The sequence below is a fragment of the Brachyhypopomus gauderio genome, unplaced genomic scaffold (assembly GCF_052324685.1).
Source record: "Brachyhypopomus gauderio isolate BG-103 unplaced genomic scaffold, BGAUD_0.2 sc709, whole genome shotgun sequence".
Lineage (NCBI taxonomy): Eukaryota > Metazoa > Chordata > Actinopteri > Gymnotiformes > Hypopomidae > Brachyhypopomus > Brachyhypopomus gauderio.
Genome location: NW_027507529.1, coordinates 1 through 15,000, shown reverse-complemented (window position 1 = coordinate 15,000; position 15,000 = coordinate 1). Strand labels below are relative to the sequence as shown.

Sequence of the window (15,000 nt, the reverse complement as noted above, 5' to 3'; positions counted from 1 at the left end):
TTTGTCACACTGATCCCTTTTTATAAACTGACCAGCCTTATTTTAGGCCAACAGTTATTCTACACCCTATCTGTTACCGTGTACCAGCCTGACACATACAACCTTGCCAATACCATACCAGACTTGATGCTCAGTATTAATGCTTCACAGATGTTACCCAAATGCCAGCATTTCCCTCCACTTTCTTTCAGTATCCAGTATCCTTCTAGCTCTTGACAGTCTTTTCACCTAAAATGCCTTCATTTGATTCCAAATTGAATTCCCTCTCCTGTCTGGCCTCTCAGCAGCTTCAGTGGTTTCTGGCTCTGTTCTGACTTTTACGAGTCTTAAAAGTGCTGCCATTCCTCAGAACCCTTTGCCTTGACCCTCAGTGAAGAATTATTCACCCTGATCTCTCCTTCCTAGCTAACATGTTACAAAGGGTCGTATGTTGCACGGCTACAAGCTTTGGTAGCTAGTAACATTACTGTTGAATCTTTTCAGTCCAGCTTCTATACAATATGAATAACTATACAGTATGATTGATCTACAGGTTATAGGTATTATCTCAAATGGCTGGTTGCCTCCTATAGGGCTTAACTAAAACAGTCACAATTGGCAAACTTATTGTTGCTGTTTTTCAGAGGGGTTTAGGTCTGATGCCTAGCTGTAGAAAGCTAATCTGCCATTTCCAATTGTCTTAGCCTATCAAATACAGAGCAAAACAGTGAGAGTGAGATAAAGTATATGGTTCACATAAAACAAGAATAATCTCTAAGCAACATAATTTAAAAAGGGTCATTATATCTAGACAGCCTAAAGGATTGCTATGATTGTTACCATAGACTCTGTTAGGTATAGACTCTGCCTGCTCCTATCTAGGTGTATATTTTATGCCAGGAAATTTCAGCTTGCAATTAGTTGGTGCAACAGTCTTAATGTGATACCCAGAAAGTTACGAGCGATTTAGCTTATGACCTGGAGTAGGTCTGATGCAGTAAATTACCACACAGTCATTTCCTGACATTTAGCTGTTGGTATCAGATATTGCTACTGTTGCACGTGTAGTCCTCAGGGATCACTAATGGGCCCTCTTCTGTTTATTTACATGCTGCCCCTGGGCCACACCATTTAGCAGAGTACTCCTGCGTTAATAAAATCAGCTCCTGCCCCTCATTCATTACCAGCTCCTGTGCATGACTTTAAAGCACCTCAGTTTGGAAATAAAAAGAACTTGGAGGCAAGTCATTCTGCGTTCTCTGTGCATAAACTTTTTAACATTGTATTTCGTTAACACTTTCTTTTAATTACGTTTGACCAAATAATTTGTGTGATTATGTAATGTTGGCTGTATTATTATTACCATCACCTTTGGTGGTTACAGTTTTATGTTAAGCAGCTTTCATTGTTAGATAACTGATTGCTGGACCACATTCCAAACTTCAAAATGTGTGACATTGAATTTATGGAAATGGTTTCTGAGATCCTGCTCAAGGAAGTGCAGCAGCTTGCTGTCATGTTGACTCAAAGTACATTTTTCATTTGCGTAAGGATATGTACAGAATTTGGTTGATGACCAATAAAACTCTTCCAGTCCACATCAGTTGTGCACCAGGACGTTTCCTGCCAAACAGGTTCAGGTAGGATCTTTTGCAGAGCGTAATTCCATTATCATTATCAAATACAAATGTGAACAAAATGCAGTAGTGCCACATATCAAGCAAGCAGTAAAATATGATGCCAATCCACCTTTATGAAATTTACTGTGGGATATTTCTGTGCTAGTCACATTAAATCTGCGTGTAGGTTTTATGAGTTTGGAGTTTTAAACAGTTACGTGTTTTGCATGTGTCTCTCGACCAGATCCCAATGCCACAGGCCTTAAAAACATGTAAATATCATTTTTGTCGGACCCGGCCACAGAGGAAAAGATGCATCTTGCTTCGTACTTTCAACAGATACATTTATGTATCCTGGCCATCCTGTATAAAGTGTTTGCATTGTGTGCTCTGTGGTTTGAGAGTAACAGTGTAGCTGGTTTTTGGAGAAGAGCAGTCTTCCTGAAGGGGGCAGTCCCAGTTCGGTCTTCCTGAAGGTGGTAGTCCTCATACGGTCTCCATGAAGGTGATAGTCCCCGTATAGTCTGCGTGAAAGGGTGTAGTCCCCATATGGTCTGTGTGAAAGGGTGTAGTCCCCATATGGTCTGTGTGAAAGGGTAGTCTCTGTATGGTCTGTGTGAAGGTGGTAGTCCTCATACGGTCTGCATGAATGGGGCAGTCCCCGTATGGTCTGTGTGAAAGGGGCAGTCCCCGTAAGGTCTGTGTGAAAGGGGTAGTCTCCGTATGGTCTGCGTGAAGGTGATAGTCTCCGTGTGGTCTGCGTGAAGGTGATAGTCTCCGTATGGTCTGCGTGAAAGGGGTAGTCTCCGTATGGTCTGTGTGAAAGGGGTAGTCTCCGTATGGTCTGTGTGAAAGGTGTAATCTCCGTATGGTCTGTGTGAAAGGGGGTAGTCTCCGTATGGTCTGTGTGAAAGGGGTAGTCTCCGTATGGTCTGTGTGAAAGGGGTAGTCTCTGTATGGTCTGTGTGAAAGGGGTAGTCTCCGTATGGTCTGTGTGAAAGTCCCCGTATGGTCTGCGTGAAGGTGATAGTCCCCGTATGGTCTGCGTGAAGGTGATAGTCTCCGTATGGTCTGCGTGAAGGTGGTAGTCTCCGTATGGTCTGCGTGAAGGTGGTAGTCTCCGTATGGTCTGCGTGAAGGTGATAGTCTCCGTATGGTCTGGGTGAAGGTGGTAGTCTCCGTATGGTCTGCGTGAAGGTAATAGTCTCCGTATGGTCTGTGTGAAAGGGGGGTAGTCTCCGTATGGTCTGTGTGAAAGGGGGGTAGTCTCCGTATGGTCTGTGTGAAAGGGGTAGTCTCCGTATGGTCTGTGTGAAAGGGGTAGTCTCCGTATGGTCTGTGTGAAAGGGGCAGTCCCCGTATGGTCTGTGTGAAGGTGGTAGTCTCCATATGGTCTGTGTGAAAGGTGATAGTCTCCATATGGTCTGTGTGTAGGTGATAGTCTCCGTATGGTCTGTGTGAAAGGGGTAGTCTCCGTATGGTCTGTGTGAAGGTGGTAGTCTCCGTATGGTCTGTGTGAAGGTGGTAGTCTCCGTATGGTCTGTGTGAAAGGGGTAGTCTCCGTATGGTCTGTGTGAAAGGGGTAGTCTCCGTATGGTCTGCGCAAAAGGGGTAGTCTCCGTATGGTCTGCGTGAAAGGGGTAGTCTCCGTATGGTCTGTGTGAAGGTGGTAGTCTCTGTATGGTCTGTGTGAAAGGGGTAGTCTCCGTATGGTCTGTGTGAAAGGGTAGTCTCCGTATGGTCTGTGTGAAAGGGGTAGTCTCCGTATGGTCTGTGCGAGGCTGGTCTTTCTACTTTACCTTTGGGCTCTTGTTGGTTCACCAAATCTAGTCATCACTAATTCACTGCGGCAGATTGCTGATTCACAGTACACAATGCAGCTCTGAACATTTTACTCATTTCTTTAATTTGTTTGACTTTGATTTAGTTATCCCCCCCCCCAAATATATTTTTATTTGGCTTTTAAAACATCACAGTCAGTGCCTTTACACTCATACAAGTGCACAACTTGGAACGCCACAGGCATCCTGGCATGCAAAATGTTTGAGTGATTTTTTATGAGTTTTTTTAATGTACATTCCAGAAGTATGCTTAATGCCACATAGGAATTCAATTGAGATAATTTAGAAACTGCTACTGAAACCAACTGTAGCTTGGAGTTACGATCTAATTATGTATTCATCTTGTTTCATAAGAGGGTGTGTGTGTGCGTGTTTGTGGGATTACTAGGGTTTAGTCATAGCCACACATGAAGAAGAAAAAAACCCTTACAACTCTGGTTGTCATACGTATCACTTTCCCCCACGTGAAGAGCTTAAGCACAGTGGGAGGCACTGGCTGTCCAGCACTGATCTGAGTACAGTGGGAGGCACTGGATCTCCAGCACTGATCTGAGTACAGTGGGAGGCACTGGCTGTCCAGCACTGATCTGAGTACAGTGGAAGGCACTGGATCTCCAGCACTGATCTGAGTACAGTGGGAGGCTCTGGATCTCCAGCACCGATCTGAGTACAGTGCCTTTACATCAGCAGTTGTTCCTGCCACACCCCACCCCGGGTCTATTCAAAATAATAATAATCGTAAAATTAAGAATGAACCCAGGGACAAACACACAGTGTGATTATTGTGCTCTCACCAGGCTGCTCCACCCCGTGTTTCCTCCCGCCACTAATGACTGCTAACACTCTCCCTCTCCAGGAGGAGGCCAGCCGGGCTGCTATTGGGTTTCTTTCCTGTGCCGTGGCACGGTGGAGGCCCGCGGGCTCCAGCAGAACATAAAGCCGCTGGTTTTTCCAGCCGTTTTATGGCTGAGCGGCTTTGAGCAGCTCTTGCCCCCTGATCCGAGCACAGGTGGTGCAGTGGCATGACTTTATAGAGGGTGGGGGTGGGTGTGGAGAGGAGGGGTGCGGGTGGAGGGAATGTGGGTGAATTGGATCCAGAAGGACACTAGCAGGGGGGTAGAACTGGGTTTATGAGCGGCGGTGCAGGTGGGGAGCACTGCTGACTGACCCTGACGCCTGGCACTAACACACTACATTACACTACCATGCACGCACGCAACACACACACTCACACACTCGCTCAAAATCATGCCCACACCCACCAGAAGGGTGCATACCAGCCTTATAGGCGTACATACACAGCAAACATGCCCCAGTGTTGAACAATCTCCCCCAGGCACTTGGCGTTAGAAGCCCTTCCAGAACATTGGATGGGGTGGGGGTGTGTGGGGGACGTTGGAGCTTTATTTCCAGCAGACTGCTGTTGCCGGTCAGGGTCTCTCCTGAGTCTCAGACTGCGCCCGCTGAGACTCTAGTCTCCTCTGCCTCTTTCTTCCTTCTCCGGAGGAACGACGAGGATCTGGCCTCATAAACGAGCAGCTCATCTGCGTGGCCCCTGGCCGCCTTAATTACGATGCGGTCACACGCGGCTGCTTGCACACTTACAGGAAGACAAACATTTAAGTTGGACAACAAGGAAAAAGCATAAAAGTTTTATATGGCAAAGTGGGAGGGAGTGAGTTAAAGTGTGCATGAGAAGGATGAATAATGCCATTGGTCCTGTGGTCGGGACCATTTACTGCCATATATTTTCATATTTTACTGCTGAAAGTCCCTGGACTGTGATATTTGGAGTGCAATGGTGCTGTGGTGAGTAATGACCTTACCATGCACGTTTCCTCTGGAGCTTCTGGTCCTGAGCGGGGACCGCAAGTTAGTACGGCGTCGTAAGACCGCGGGGACGAGGTGCACGCAGGAGGCCACGTTACCCTGCGGGACGCAGCACATCTCAAACTGGTGGGAGCGTCCACGCAGGAGAACCTGTGGTCCGTGCCAGCAGGCCCGTTGGAGAGTTACTCGCTGTAGTCGTATTGGTCAGTTACACATGTCAGATAAGAAAGAGCTGGCCCCAGTGCAGTGAAGCAGGAACACTAGAACTGTGCTACTCGTGAAAAAATAAATGCTTCTGAAAGTCTTTTATTGTGTTGCCTACACCCGCAATTTACGGAGAATAATCATCATATCTGTCTACAGCACACTCATGTCTGTCTGTCTGCCTGTCTCTCTCACTGCAGGCTACGTTCAGAGTCTAATCCGCCGTGTCATCAATAATGTCAACATCGTGGTGAATAACCTGATTCTGAAGTACGTGGAAGACGACATTGTGTTGTCGGTGAACATCACGTCTGCTGAGTGCTACACGGTGGATGAGCTGTGGGACCGGGCCTTCATGGACATCTCCAGTGAGTCAACCAGTCACTCCGCAGACAGAACTCCATCTGCACATGAAACAGAGTTCAGCTTTCACATTAATGTTATACATAGCTGAGCACTGGTTCCCTGTCGTACTGGTTTCCAGTCGCTGTGGACCCTGTACTCTGCAGGTCAGTCCAGCTCACGAAACAGAATTACATTTCTACAAAACGCACTGCCACTCAAACTGGGATGAAGAAGCACTGGTTTGGGATCAGTTGTGTGGGTTAGTGTGAGTGTTGCAGTCTAAGCTGAACGGAGTGTCTGGAGAAGGCCACGCCGTTGGGGGTTTGACCTCCTCCCGCTCCTGAAGTGGGGGACAGACTCCCATTCTGAACACAACAACATGTCTGACTCCCTCCTACTGATACTCTGCACAGCATGGATACACTACTATAGAGTCACTACTGTAGTTATTTAAGCTGCTGCCTCCCCCTCTACACACACACACACACACACACTGTTAAAGTGCTAGTGCTTAAGCTCTAAGTGGTTCTGTAGTGGGTTAAAGCCTCTAGCGCCCGTACGGCTGTAGAGGAGTTTGATTTACTGCAGTCATCCTCCTTCTTCTCCTTCAACCCCCCCGCAGCTCCTGAGCTGGTCTTGAGGAAGGTGATCAATTTTGCCGACTGCACGGTGTGTTTGGACAAGCGGAACGCCAGTGGGAAGATCGAGGTGTATCAGGAGCCTCTGCTCTACAAGTGCTCCTTCACCACCCGCCTGCACTTCACACACCACAACATCAACTCCAAAATCCCAGCCGTGATCAAAGTGAGAAGCTCCCCTGGGTCCTTCTCCCTCTTCTGTGGAGATCGGCCCACACTTCCTCTGGTTTAGCAGGCTCACACTGGTGAACAGACTGAATGTAGCTAGCTGTGTATGATGGGATTGGTTTAAGGAAGGTTCCTGGCCCCTGTTTGACTCTCATGTCTCTTCTCCTGTCATGCAATACGCTCGTGGGCATTTGCTTAAAAGTTGTATCATTATTGTTGTTATTATCATATTCATTATTATTAATCCTATTGCCTTGATGTGTGCTTGTCTCTGTGTGTGTGTGTGTGTTTGCGCGGCAGATCCAGACGATGGTAGAGAGTCTGAAGCTGTCTCTGACGGACCAGCAGCTGCCCATGTTTGTGCGTGTGCTGGAGTTGGCCGTGTCGTTGTACTACGGGGAGTTCGGTGTGCACAGCGAGCAGGAGCGAGACGAGAGTACCTCCGTCCCCGAGACAACACTCAACGTCCCAGGTGACCGCGTCCAGCGTGCGGTATCCAGCGCCTATCTGGACGTGGACGTTTATGTTAAAAAACACACCGGCTATGCAGGAACGTAGTCTGTTACCAGGCTGATTTGGCAACCTGATTATTTTATAATTCTTGCTTGAAATGACATTATACTATTAGTAACTAATATAATGTTTCAGGTACAGCTCTGCCTTCTCACTCTGGTTACCCCGACTGAGTAACACGTTATTTGGGGAAACGCTTGATCCATTTTTAGAGAGAAAGTCACGTCTGCCGTTCTTCTCTCCAGAGAACTGGCTGTGTGAAGATCTGAACATGTGTTTAAAGGCTTCGGGTCACGTCTCCCAGTACTTGACAGCAGCATCACAATCACTCCTCCAGTCTGAAAGGAAAAACTGAGATGCTGGACACCAAACATGTCTGGGATGATGGATTATATTTGTTTCTAATGGGGAAAATGAGTGACGTGAATCATTTTTTTTTGCTAAACCACAGGGTCCTCAAGGTCGCTCAGTTTCATCTTTATGTCAATGTGGCTAGTAAAGAGTTTTAATGAATTTATCATTCTGTCCTTTTGTATCACTGTATCAGTCTAAAGAGTGTGTGTGTGTGTGTGTGCATGAGAGAGAGAGAGAGAGAGAGCAGCAAAGATGTGTGAGAATAGAATGTAGTGTTAGGATGTCTGCACAGGTGAGTCTCTCTTTCTAACATGCAGGGACACCTACTGGTTTGCCTGAGAACTAACTCATCAGAGAGCACCCAGAGCCCTGTACTTGTACCTGCACACTGGCTGTTAACTACAAGCTTCACTGTACATCTACACACACACACACACACGCACATGTACATGGACACACACCTGAAACACAACACACTGTGACAGCTGAAAGCTACATACACCCCACATACCCCAGACGGGGGCTGTCTGAGCACACACACACACACACACGCACGCACGTCAGCATACACACCCGCACCACATACCACATCCTCTGCACCTCCTGTGACTCCTAGTTCAGCCTCCTGCTGGTGTAGGTCTGCTACTGTGGCATAACCCAGCACATGCTCCAGTTTGGCCCCTCACTACTCCAGACCACTGAGGAATTGAAGCAGTCCGCCGCTCAAAACCTATAGACCGACTGCACGTGGCCTTGCTTAGTACTCAGAGGTAATACCTCGAAGAGCAGGAGGGAAACGCTTCACTCTGCCCTTCAGGCCTCCTGAGAGCAGGGACAGGGATTGAATTCATATGTCATTTTCACTGGGATTCCTCAACCCCGACCTCACTAAATGATGTTTTCATGCCATCTGCTGCAGGATTAAACATTCCAACCTGGTGACATTCCTCTCCTCTCCTCTCCTCTCCTCTCCTCCTCCTCTCTTCCTCTCCTCTCCTCTCCTCCTCTCCTCTCCTCCCCTCTCCTCTCCTCCTCCTCTCCTCTCCTCCTCCCTCCCCTCTCCTCCTCTCCTCTCCTCCTCCTCCTCATCCCCTCCCTCTCCTCCTCTCCTCTCCTCCCCTCTCCTCCTCTCCCTCTCCTCCTCTCCCCTCTCCCTCCCCTCCCCTCCCCTCCTCTCCTCCCCTCTCCTCCCCTCCCCTCCCCTCTCCTCCCCCTCCCTCCCTCCCTCTCTCCTCCCCTCTCCTCCCCTCCCCTCTCCTCCTCTCCCTCCCCTCCCCTCCCCTCTCTCCTCTCCTCCCCTCTCCTCTCCTCCCTCTCCTCCTCTCCTCCTCTCCTCTCATCCCCTCCCCTCTCCTCCTCTCCTCTCCTCCCCTCCCCTCCCCTCCCCTCTCCTCCTCTCCTCTCCTCTCCTCTCCTCCTCTCCTCTCCTCTCCTCTCCAGGTGTGGCTGGTGAAGGAGTTGACCCAGCCGCTCCAACTCCCTATCCAATCACAGAGCAGTACATGCAGACGGAGGATGAGGAGCAGGGCTGGGTGTCGTGGGCCTGGTCGTTCGTCCCAGCCTTAGTCAGCCCAGACAGGGAGGACGGGGAGGAGGACTTCTTCATGGAGAAGGAGGAGGGCGGGACCCCCAGCTCAACGCAGCCCTCCTTCAGAGAACCTATAGTGTCTGTGGGCTTGTACTGCACCAAAGCTATAGTCACGTTCAAGGTAAGAACACACACCAGCAGCTCACTGAGGTGATACGCTTTACATGAGCTGGTTTATATAAATCACTGAGGTGATACGCTTTACATGAGCTGGTTTATATAAATCACTGAGGTGATACGCTTTACATGAGCTGGCTTATATAAATCACTGAGGTGATACGCTTTACATGAGCTGGCTTATATAAATCACTGAGGTGATACGCTTTACATGAGCTGGCTTATATAAATCACTGAGGTGATACGCTTTACATGAGCTGGCTTATATAAATCACTGAGGTGATACGCTTTACATGAGCTGGCTTATATAAATCACTGAGGTGATACGCTTTACATGAGCTGGCTTATATAAATCACTGAGGTGATACGCTTTACATGAGCTGGTTTATATAAATCACTGAGGTGATACGCTTTACATGAGCTGGTTTATATAAATCACTGAGGTGATACGCTTTACATGAGCTGGTTTATATAAATCACTGAGGTGATACGGTTTACATGAGCTGGTTTATATAAATCACTGAGGTGATACGCTTTACATGAGCTGGTTTATATAAATCACTGAGGTGATACGCTTTACATGAGCTGGTTTATATAAATCACTGAGGTGATACGGTTTATATGAGCTGGTTTATATAAATCACTGAGGTGATACGCTTTACATGAGCTGGTTTATATAAATCACTGAGGTGATACGCTTTACATGAGCTGGTTTATATAAATCACTGAGGTGATACGCTTTACATGAGCTGGTTTATATAAATCACTGAGGTGATACGCTTTACATGAGCTGGTTTATATAAATCACTGAGGTGATACGCTTTACATGAGCTGGTTTATATAAATCACTGAGGTGATACGCTTTACATGAGCTGGTTTATATAAATCACTGAGGTGATACGCTTTACATGAGCTGGTTTATATAAATCACTGAGGTGATACGCTTTACATGAGCTGGTTTATATATGTGTGCTTCAGCTTTCTGGGCTCAGATCTGGACTTAGTAGGCTCAGCGCTGTGAGTCTGAATTAACACTGTCTCACTTTCTCATGTACCTCCCACTCATACCCCTGCTGCCTGCTCACCCATACTGTGTGTGTGTGTGGTGTGTGTGTGTGTGTGTGTGTGTGTGTGTGTGTGTGTGTGTGTGTGTGTGTGTGTGTGTGTGTGTGTGTGTGAGACTGTGTGTGTGTGTGAGACTGTGTGTGTGTGTGAGACTGTGTGTGTGTGTGAGACTGTGTGTGTGTGAGACTGTGTGTGTGAGACTGTGTGTGTGTGAGACTGTGTGTGTGTGTGTGTGTGTGTGTGTGTGTGTGTGTGAGACTGTGTGTGTGTGACTGTGTGTGTGAGACTGTGTGAGTGTGTGTGTGTGTGTTACATGCCCTCACACTTCTCTAATGTTGAAAACATTCCCCGCCTGTGTGGCTGGACTCTGTCTGCGTTTAGTCCGTGTGGACCATGTGTGTGGTGTTCCTGCTGCAGCTGTAGGGTAGTGATGCTGGCCGGCCGCTCAGGACCCCCCCCCCCCCGGCCGGAGCTTACTCTCTTCCTTTTCTTTAAATCAAAGCATTTCTTCTCCTCACTAGTAATTGATCCCCGTTAATCAAAGTCACAGTTTGTCCTGCTTTGAGGAGTCACTGTCCCAGTTTGCGGTTCGTGAGGCCCGAGTCCCACAGCCCTGCTGACCCTGCTGAACCCAGAAGATGGGGGTCCACACACACAACATTTGTGGGCTGCTTGGCTTCTTACTAACCATACTATTTTAAACCCCGATGATTGGGTTTTTAAGAGATTCTGGCAGAGTTTCATTGTTTGGTTAGTTTAGTGCTCCTTCTCCTGCTCCTTCTCCTGCTCCTTCTCCTGCTCCTTCTCCTGCTCCTTCTCCTGCTCCTTCTCCTGCTCCTTCTCCTGCCCTCTCCTCTCTGCCCTCTCCTCTCTGCTCATTCCTCCCTCTCACAGCTCTCCGTGAGACGGGACGTAGGCCAGGACAGGGTGGCAGTCAGACTGTGCAGTGTGGGAATAACGTGATCTGACCTGTCTGAGTTTAGCACACCGTTGTAGCTCAGAGGCGGTCAGTGGTCTCTGGGTTGAGGTTAGATGATGGATCTCTGTCCATTAAGACTTTAGTGTCAAGATGATTGGGTGATGCCTGTGTGAAGGTAGTGTAGCAACCTTCTGATACACATTTCTGGATGCTTCTCTCCATTGGCTTTAAGTTTTTCTGTCAGTTCTGTGTGTTACACAAAACCCACCCTACCTCTCTCTCTTTGTGTGTCTCTCTCTTTTTCTGTCTCTCTCTCATGACCCACAGCTAACAGAAAGGCAGTTCTGAGAGCAGTTACTACAGCCCACAGAAAGTGAAGTCCAGGGAGGTGTTGTGTGTGGAGCAGGAGGGCATCACTGTGGAGGTAAACAACACATCCTTCCCCTCTCACCTCTCACCTTTCACCTCTCACCTCTCTCTCCTCTCCTATTTCTCTGTCCTGTTTCTCTGATGCTCTGCCAGTTAATCATGGTGTCTCATCTGTCTCTCTCTCTCTCTCCCTCCCTCTCTCTCTCTCTCTCTCTCTCTCTCTCTCTCTCTCAGGCTCTGATGATGGGGGAGACATTTTTTGACTGCCAGATCGGGGTAGTCGGCTGCCGGGCTCTGTGTCTGAAAAGCATTATGGGAGTTCGGGACTTTGAGGAGAACCTTGGCAGAATAGAGGATGTAATGGACCCAAGAACACACACACCCCACCCACACACACACACACACACACACACACACACACACACACACACACACACACACACACCACCCATACACACACACACACACACACACACACACACACACACACACCCCACCCATACACACTTGCCTCGTAATGTCTCACACACACAGCACTGACTTCCTATCCACAAACACACACACACCCTTAGTTTACAATGATTTCCCACACACACCCCAGTATACACACAAGCCCCATAAACCCCCACGTGCTAAACATCTCAATGTTGTATGAATGAACTGATAAACCGTATAATGTAATAGAACAAACAATCATATGTATTGCGTGTGCATAATGTGGTCCTGTCCCATGTATGGTGTGGGCCTGTGTGTGTGTGGGCGTCTGCAGGATGCGGTGTTTTTCCGCTGTGGGGACAGTCTGAGCTCTAAAGGGATGACCTACCTGACCAACTCACTCTTTGACTACCGTAGCCCCGAAAACAACGGCGTGCGAGCCGAGTTCATACTCGACGGAGACCTCCACAAGGTATCAGCACACCTCGCGCTCACCATCGTCATTCAGCTCCTCCACGTTTTTATGGTTCCCCAGAAACATCCCTCAGAATACATCAGTCACGTTTGTGTAGCGTTTAAGAGCGTTCTGTATATGTGTGTGTGCGTACAGACGGAGGGCAGTAGAGAGCTTCATTCAGAGAGGGTGTGTGCTGTAGGGATCACTCTGCTTAATTAATCACTCCTCTCCTGTCTTCTTATCACACTCCTGTTCACACACTGTCTCCACCTCATTCCCAAACACCTTCTTCACCTCCCTGTGTATCCCCATCTCCATCCCTTCATCCACACCTCCACACCTCCACACGGGGGTTCACACATGGCTCCTGAGTGGCCTGGCTCTTCAGGCTTTATATGGTTTCTACCAGATAATAGCATTGTGTGAGGAATATGAACAGGGATGGTTATGTTGTCTAATTAGGTGTGTTGGTTAATAAACAACAGGATCTGTGAGGTTTGGAGTTTGGGGTAAGGGTTAGACTAAACGTGTATAAACGAGGTTTCTTGGGTTTACAGGGTGATTCCTTATATGTACCCTGTTAATTGGTTAACCAGTAAAACTGTTAGCTAAATACCTGATACCTGATCCAGCTAGCCGGTTAGCTGACTACCGTGTTTGCTGCTTAGCTGATTAGCCTGCTAGCCGGTTAAAGTGATTAGCCTACAAGTGGTTTAGTTAGTGAATTAGCCTGCAGACCTGCTCTGTTACGTTAGTGAAGCAGCGTTATCTTTACCAAGAGACCCGTGGAGCCCTTCACCTCCTGAGTTCTGGCTCCACTCTCACTCCCACACAGTGTGTGTGTGTGTGTGTGTGTGTGTGTGTGTGAGAGAGAGAGGCCTGACCATTGTCCTGATGACCTGCTTTGCCCTGTGTGTGTTAGGAGACGTACAGCGAGAGCGCAGGCCTACAGCGCTTCGGGGCCTTCTACCTGGATTACCTCTACACAATGGAGACGGCCAGTGGGAAAGGTACTGGCCCCCGCCCCCCTTCCTTGGCTGTTTACTCATCCTTCAGCTCTCTGCCTTCCTCTCTTTTTTCTGCCTCGTCTACTCTGTTCCTTTTCTTCTCTACCTGTCATGGGTGTTTGTCAGACAAGAGGTCTTTTGTGTGTGAGAGAGAGAGAGTGTGTGTGAGTGGCACAGTGACACTCCTGGCCTGAGATTCATGTCTGTCATGTCACACCTGTCTCACCCCACTGACACCTGTGCAGGTCTCTTTCTCTCTCTCTCTCTCTCTCTCTCTCTCTCTCTCCCCCTCCCTCTTCCCCAACCACCCCACCCCCGTTAATATTCGCTTGACTTCTGCTGCTCTAAACACTTCTTCTCACGTCGGAACATCTCAACTGATGTGTTTTGGTGTATCACTATCATGCTCTCTGAACCATTTTGTTATCTTTCAATTACCCAGGTTCACACATTCTCCCCAGGGCCAGAGACAGTGCGGTGTGACTAAATCAGTGTACATCCGAGCCCTTCATTGGCGTCCCCCTCACCCCTCTCCTCTAGTTTGTTCTAAGTGTGCCCCTCCCCACCCACCAAACTTCGCATAATTATCTAAATGTAAAGAAAACACAGATAGTGTCCATCTCAGCTGTCAGGATCATTTCTGAGCTGTGAGGAAGTGTCACTCTCCACCTCTTCCAGTGCAACTGAAATTACACGTTCCTGTAGGAATGTGAGACGCGTCCGACACGATCTGCCACCCGGCTTCACAAACGGAACCCGAAATGGGGTCGCAGCCTCTGCGCTGACTTCACCTCGCAGTAATGCCCGCGGTAACAGGCGAGAAGTGATCCAGGGGGCCTCTAATTCCGTTAATCCCAGCTAATTTCCCCCAGCCTGCCCCAGATGTTTGATATTAACTCTAATCTGAGTGGGAAGAGGAAGTGATCCTGCCCACTGCACTTTTAATCTCTCCAATCAAGTGGGAATCTGAGCCCTGCAGTTCCACACTCACAAACACCCAGTGTGTGCCTCTGAACACACTCCCTCCCTCCTTCTTTCCCTCTCTACCTCTCTCCTTCCCCCCCCTCTCTCTCCCTCCTTTTGTACCTCTCTCCTTCCTTCCCTCTCTCCCTCCTTCTCTCTCTCTCTCCCTCCCTCTCTCTCTCTCCCTCTCTCTATCTCTCTCTCTCTCTCCCTCTCTCTATCTCTCTCTCTCTTTCTCTCTCTCTCTCTCCCTCTCTCTATCTCTCTCTCTCTCCCTCTCTCTATCTCTCTCTCTCTTTCTCTCTCTTTCTCTCTCCCTCTCTATCTCTCTCTCCCTCTCTCTCCCTCTCTCTCTATCTCTCCCTCTCTCTATCTCTCTCCCTCTCTATCTCTCCCTCTCTCCCTCTCTCTCTATCTCTCCCTCTCTCTATCTCTCTCCCTCTCTCTATCTCTCCCTCTCCCTCTCTCCCCTCCCTCTCTCAGCAGTAATGTGAATACCTGCTTTCAGTTTATCTGCTTTCATTATAGAGTGCTGCGTGTGGAAAGTGAACTGCAACATCATGAAGAAAAAAACAGCTGTGAAAGGGAG

General features: G+C 48.5%; 1 protein-coding gene across 1 annotated transcript in view; it reads left to right on the top strand.

The window, feature by feature from the left end:
• LOC143507646 (intermembrane lipid transfer protein VPS13B-like) overlaps nt 1-13,672 on the top strand; it is a 21,827-nt gene extending 8,155 nt beyond the window's left edge. The window contains exons 2-9 of the mRNA XM_076996578.1: nt 5,674-5,841; nt 6,441-6,622; nt 6,925-7,096; nt 8,932-9,229; nt 11,523-11,604; nt 11,784-11,906; nt 12,319-12,456; nt 13,364-13,672. Coding sequence (XP_076852693.1) covers nt 5,674-5,841; nt 6,441-6,622; nt 6,925-7,096; nt 8,932-9,229; nt 11,523-11,604; nt 11,784-11,906; nt 12,319-12,456; nt 13,364-13,642 — 1,442 coding nt within the window. The 3' untranslated portion in view covers nt 13,643-13,672. The remainder of the gene's footprint in view (nt 1-5,673; nt 5,842-6,440; nt 6,623-6,924; nt 7,097-8,931; nt 9,230-11,522; nt 11,605-11,783; nt 11,907-12,318; nt 12,457-13,363) is intronic.
• Nucleotides 13,673-15,000: the final 1,328 nt, after the last annotated feature.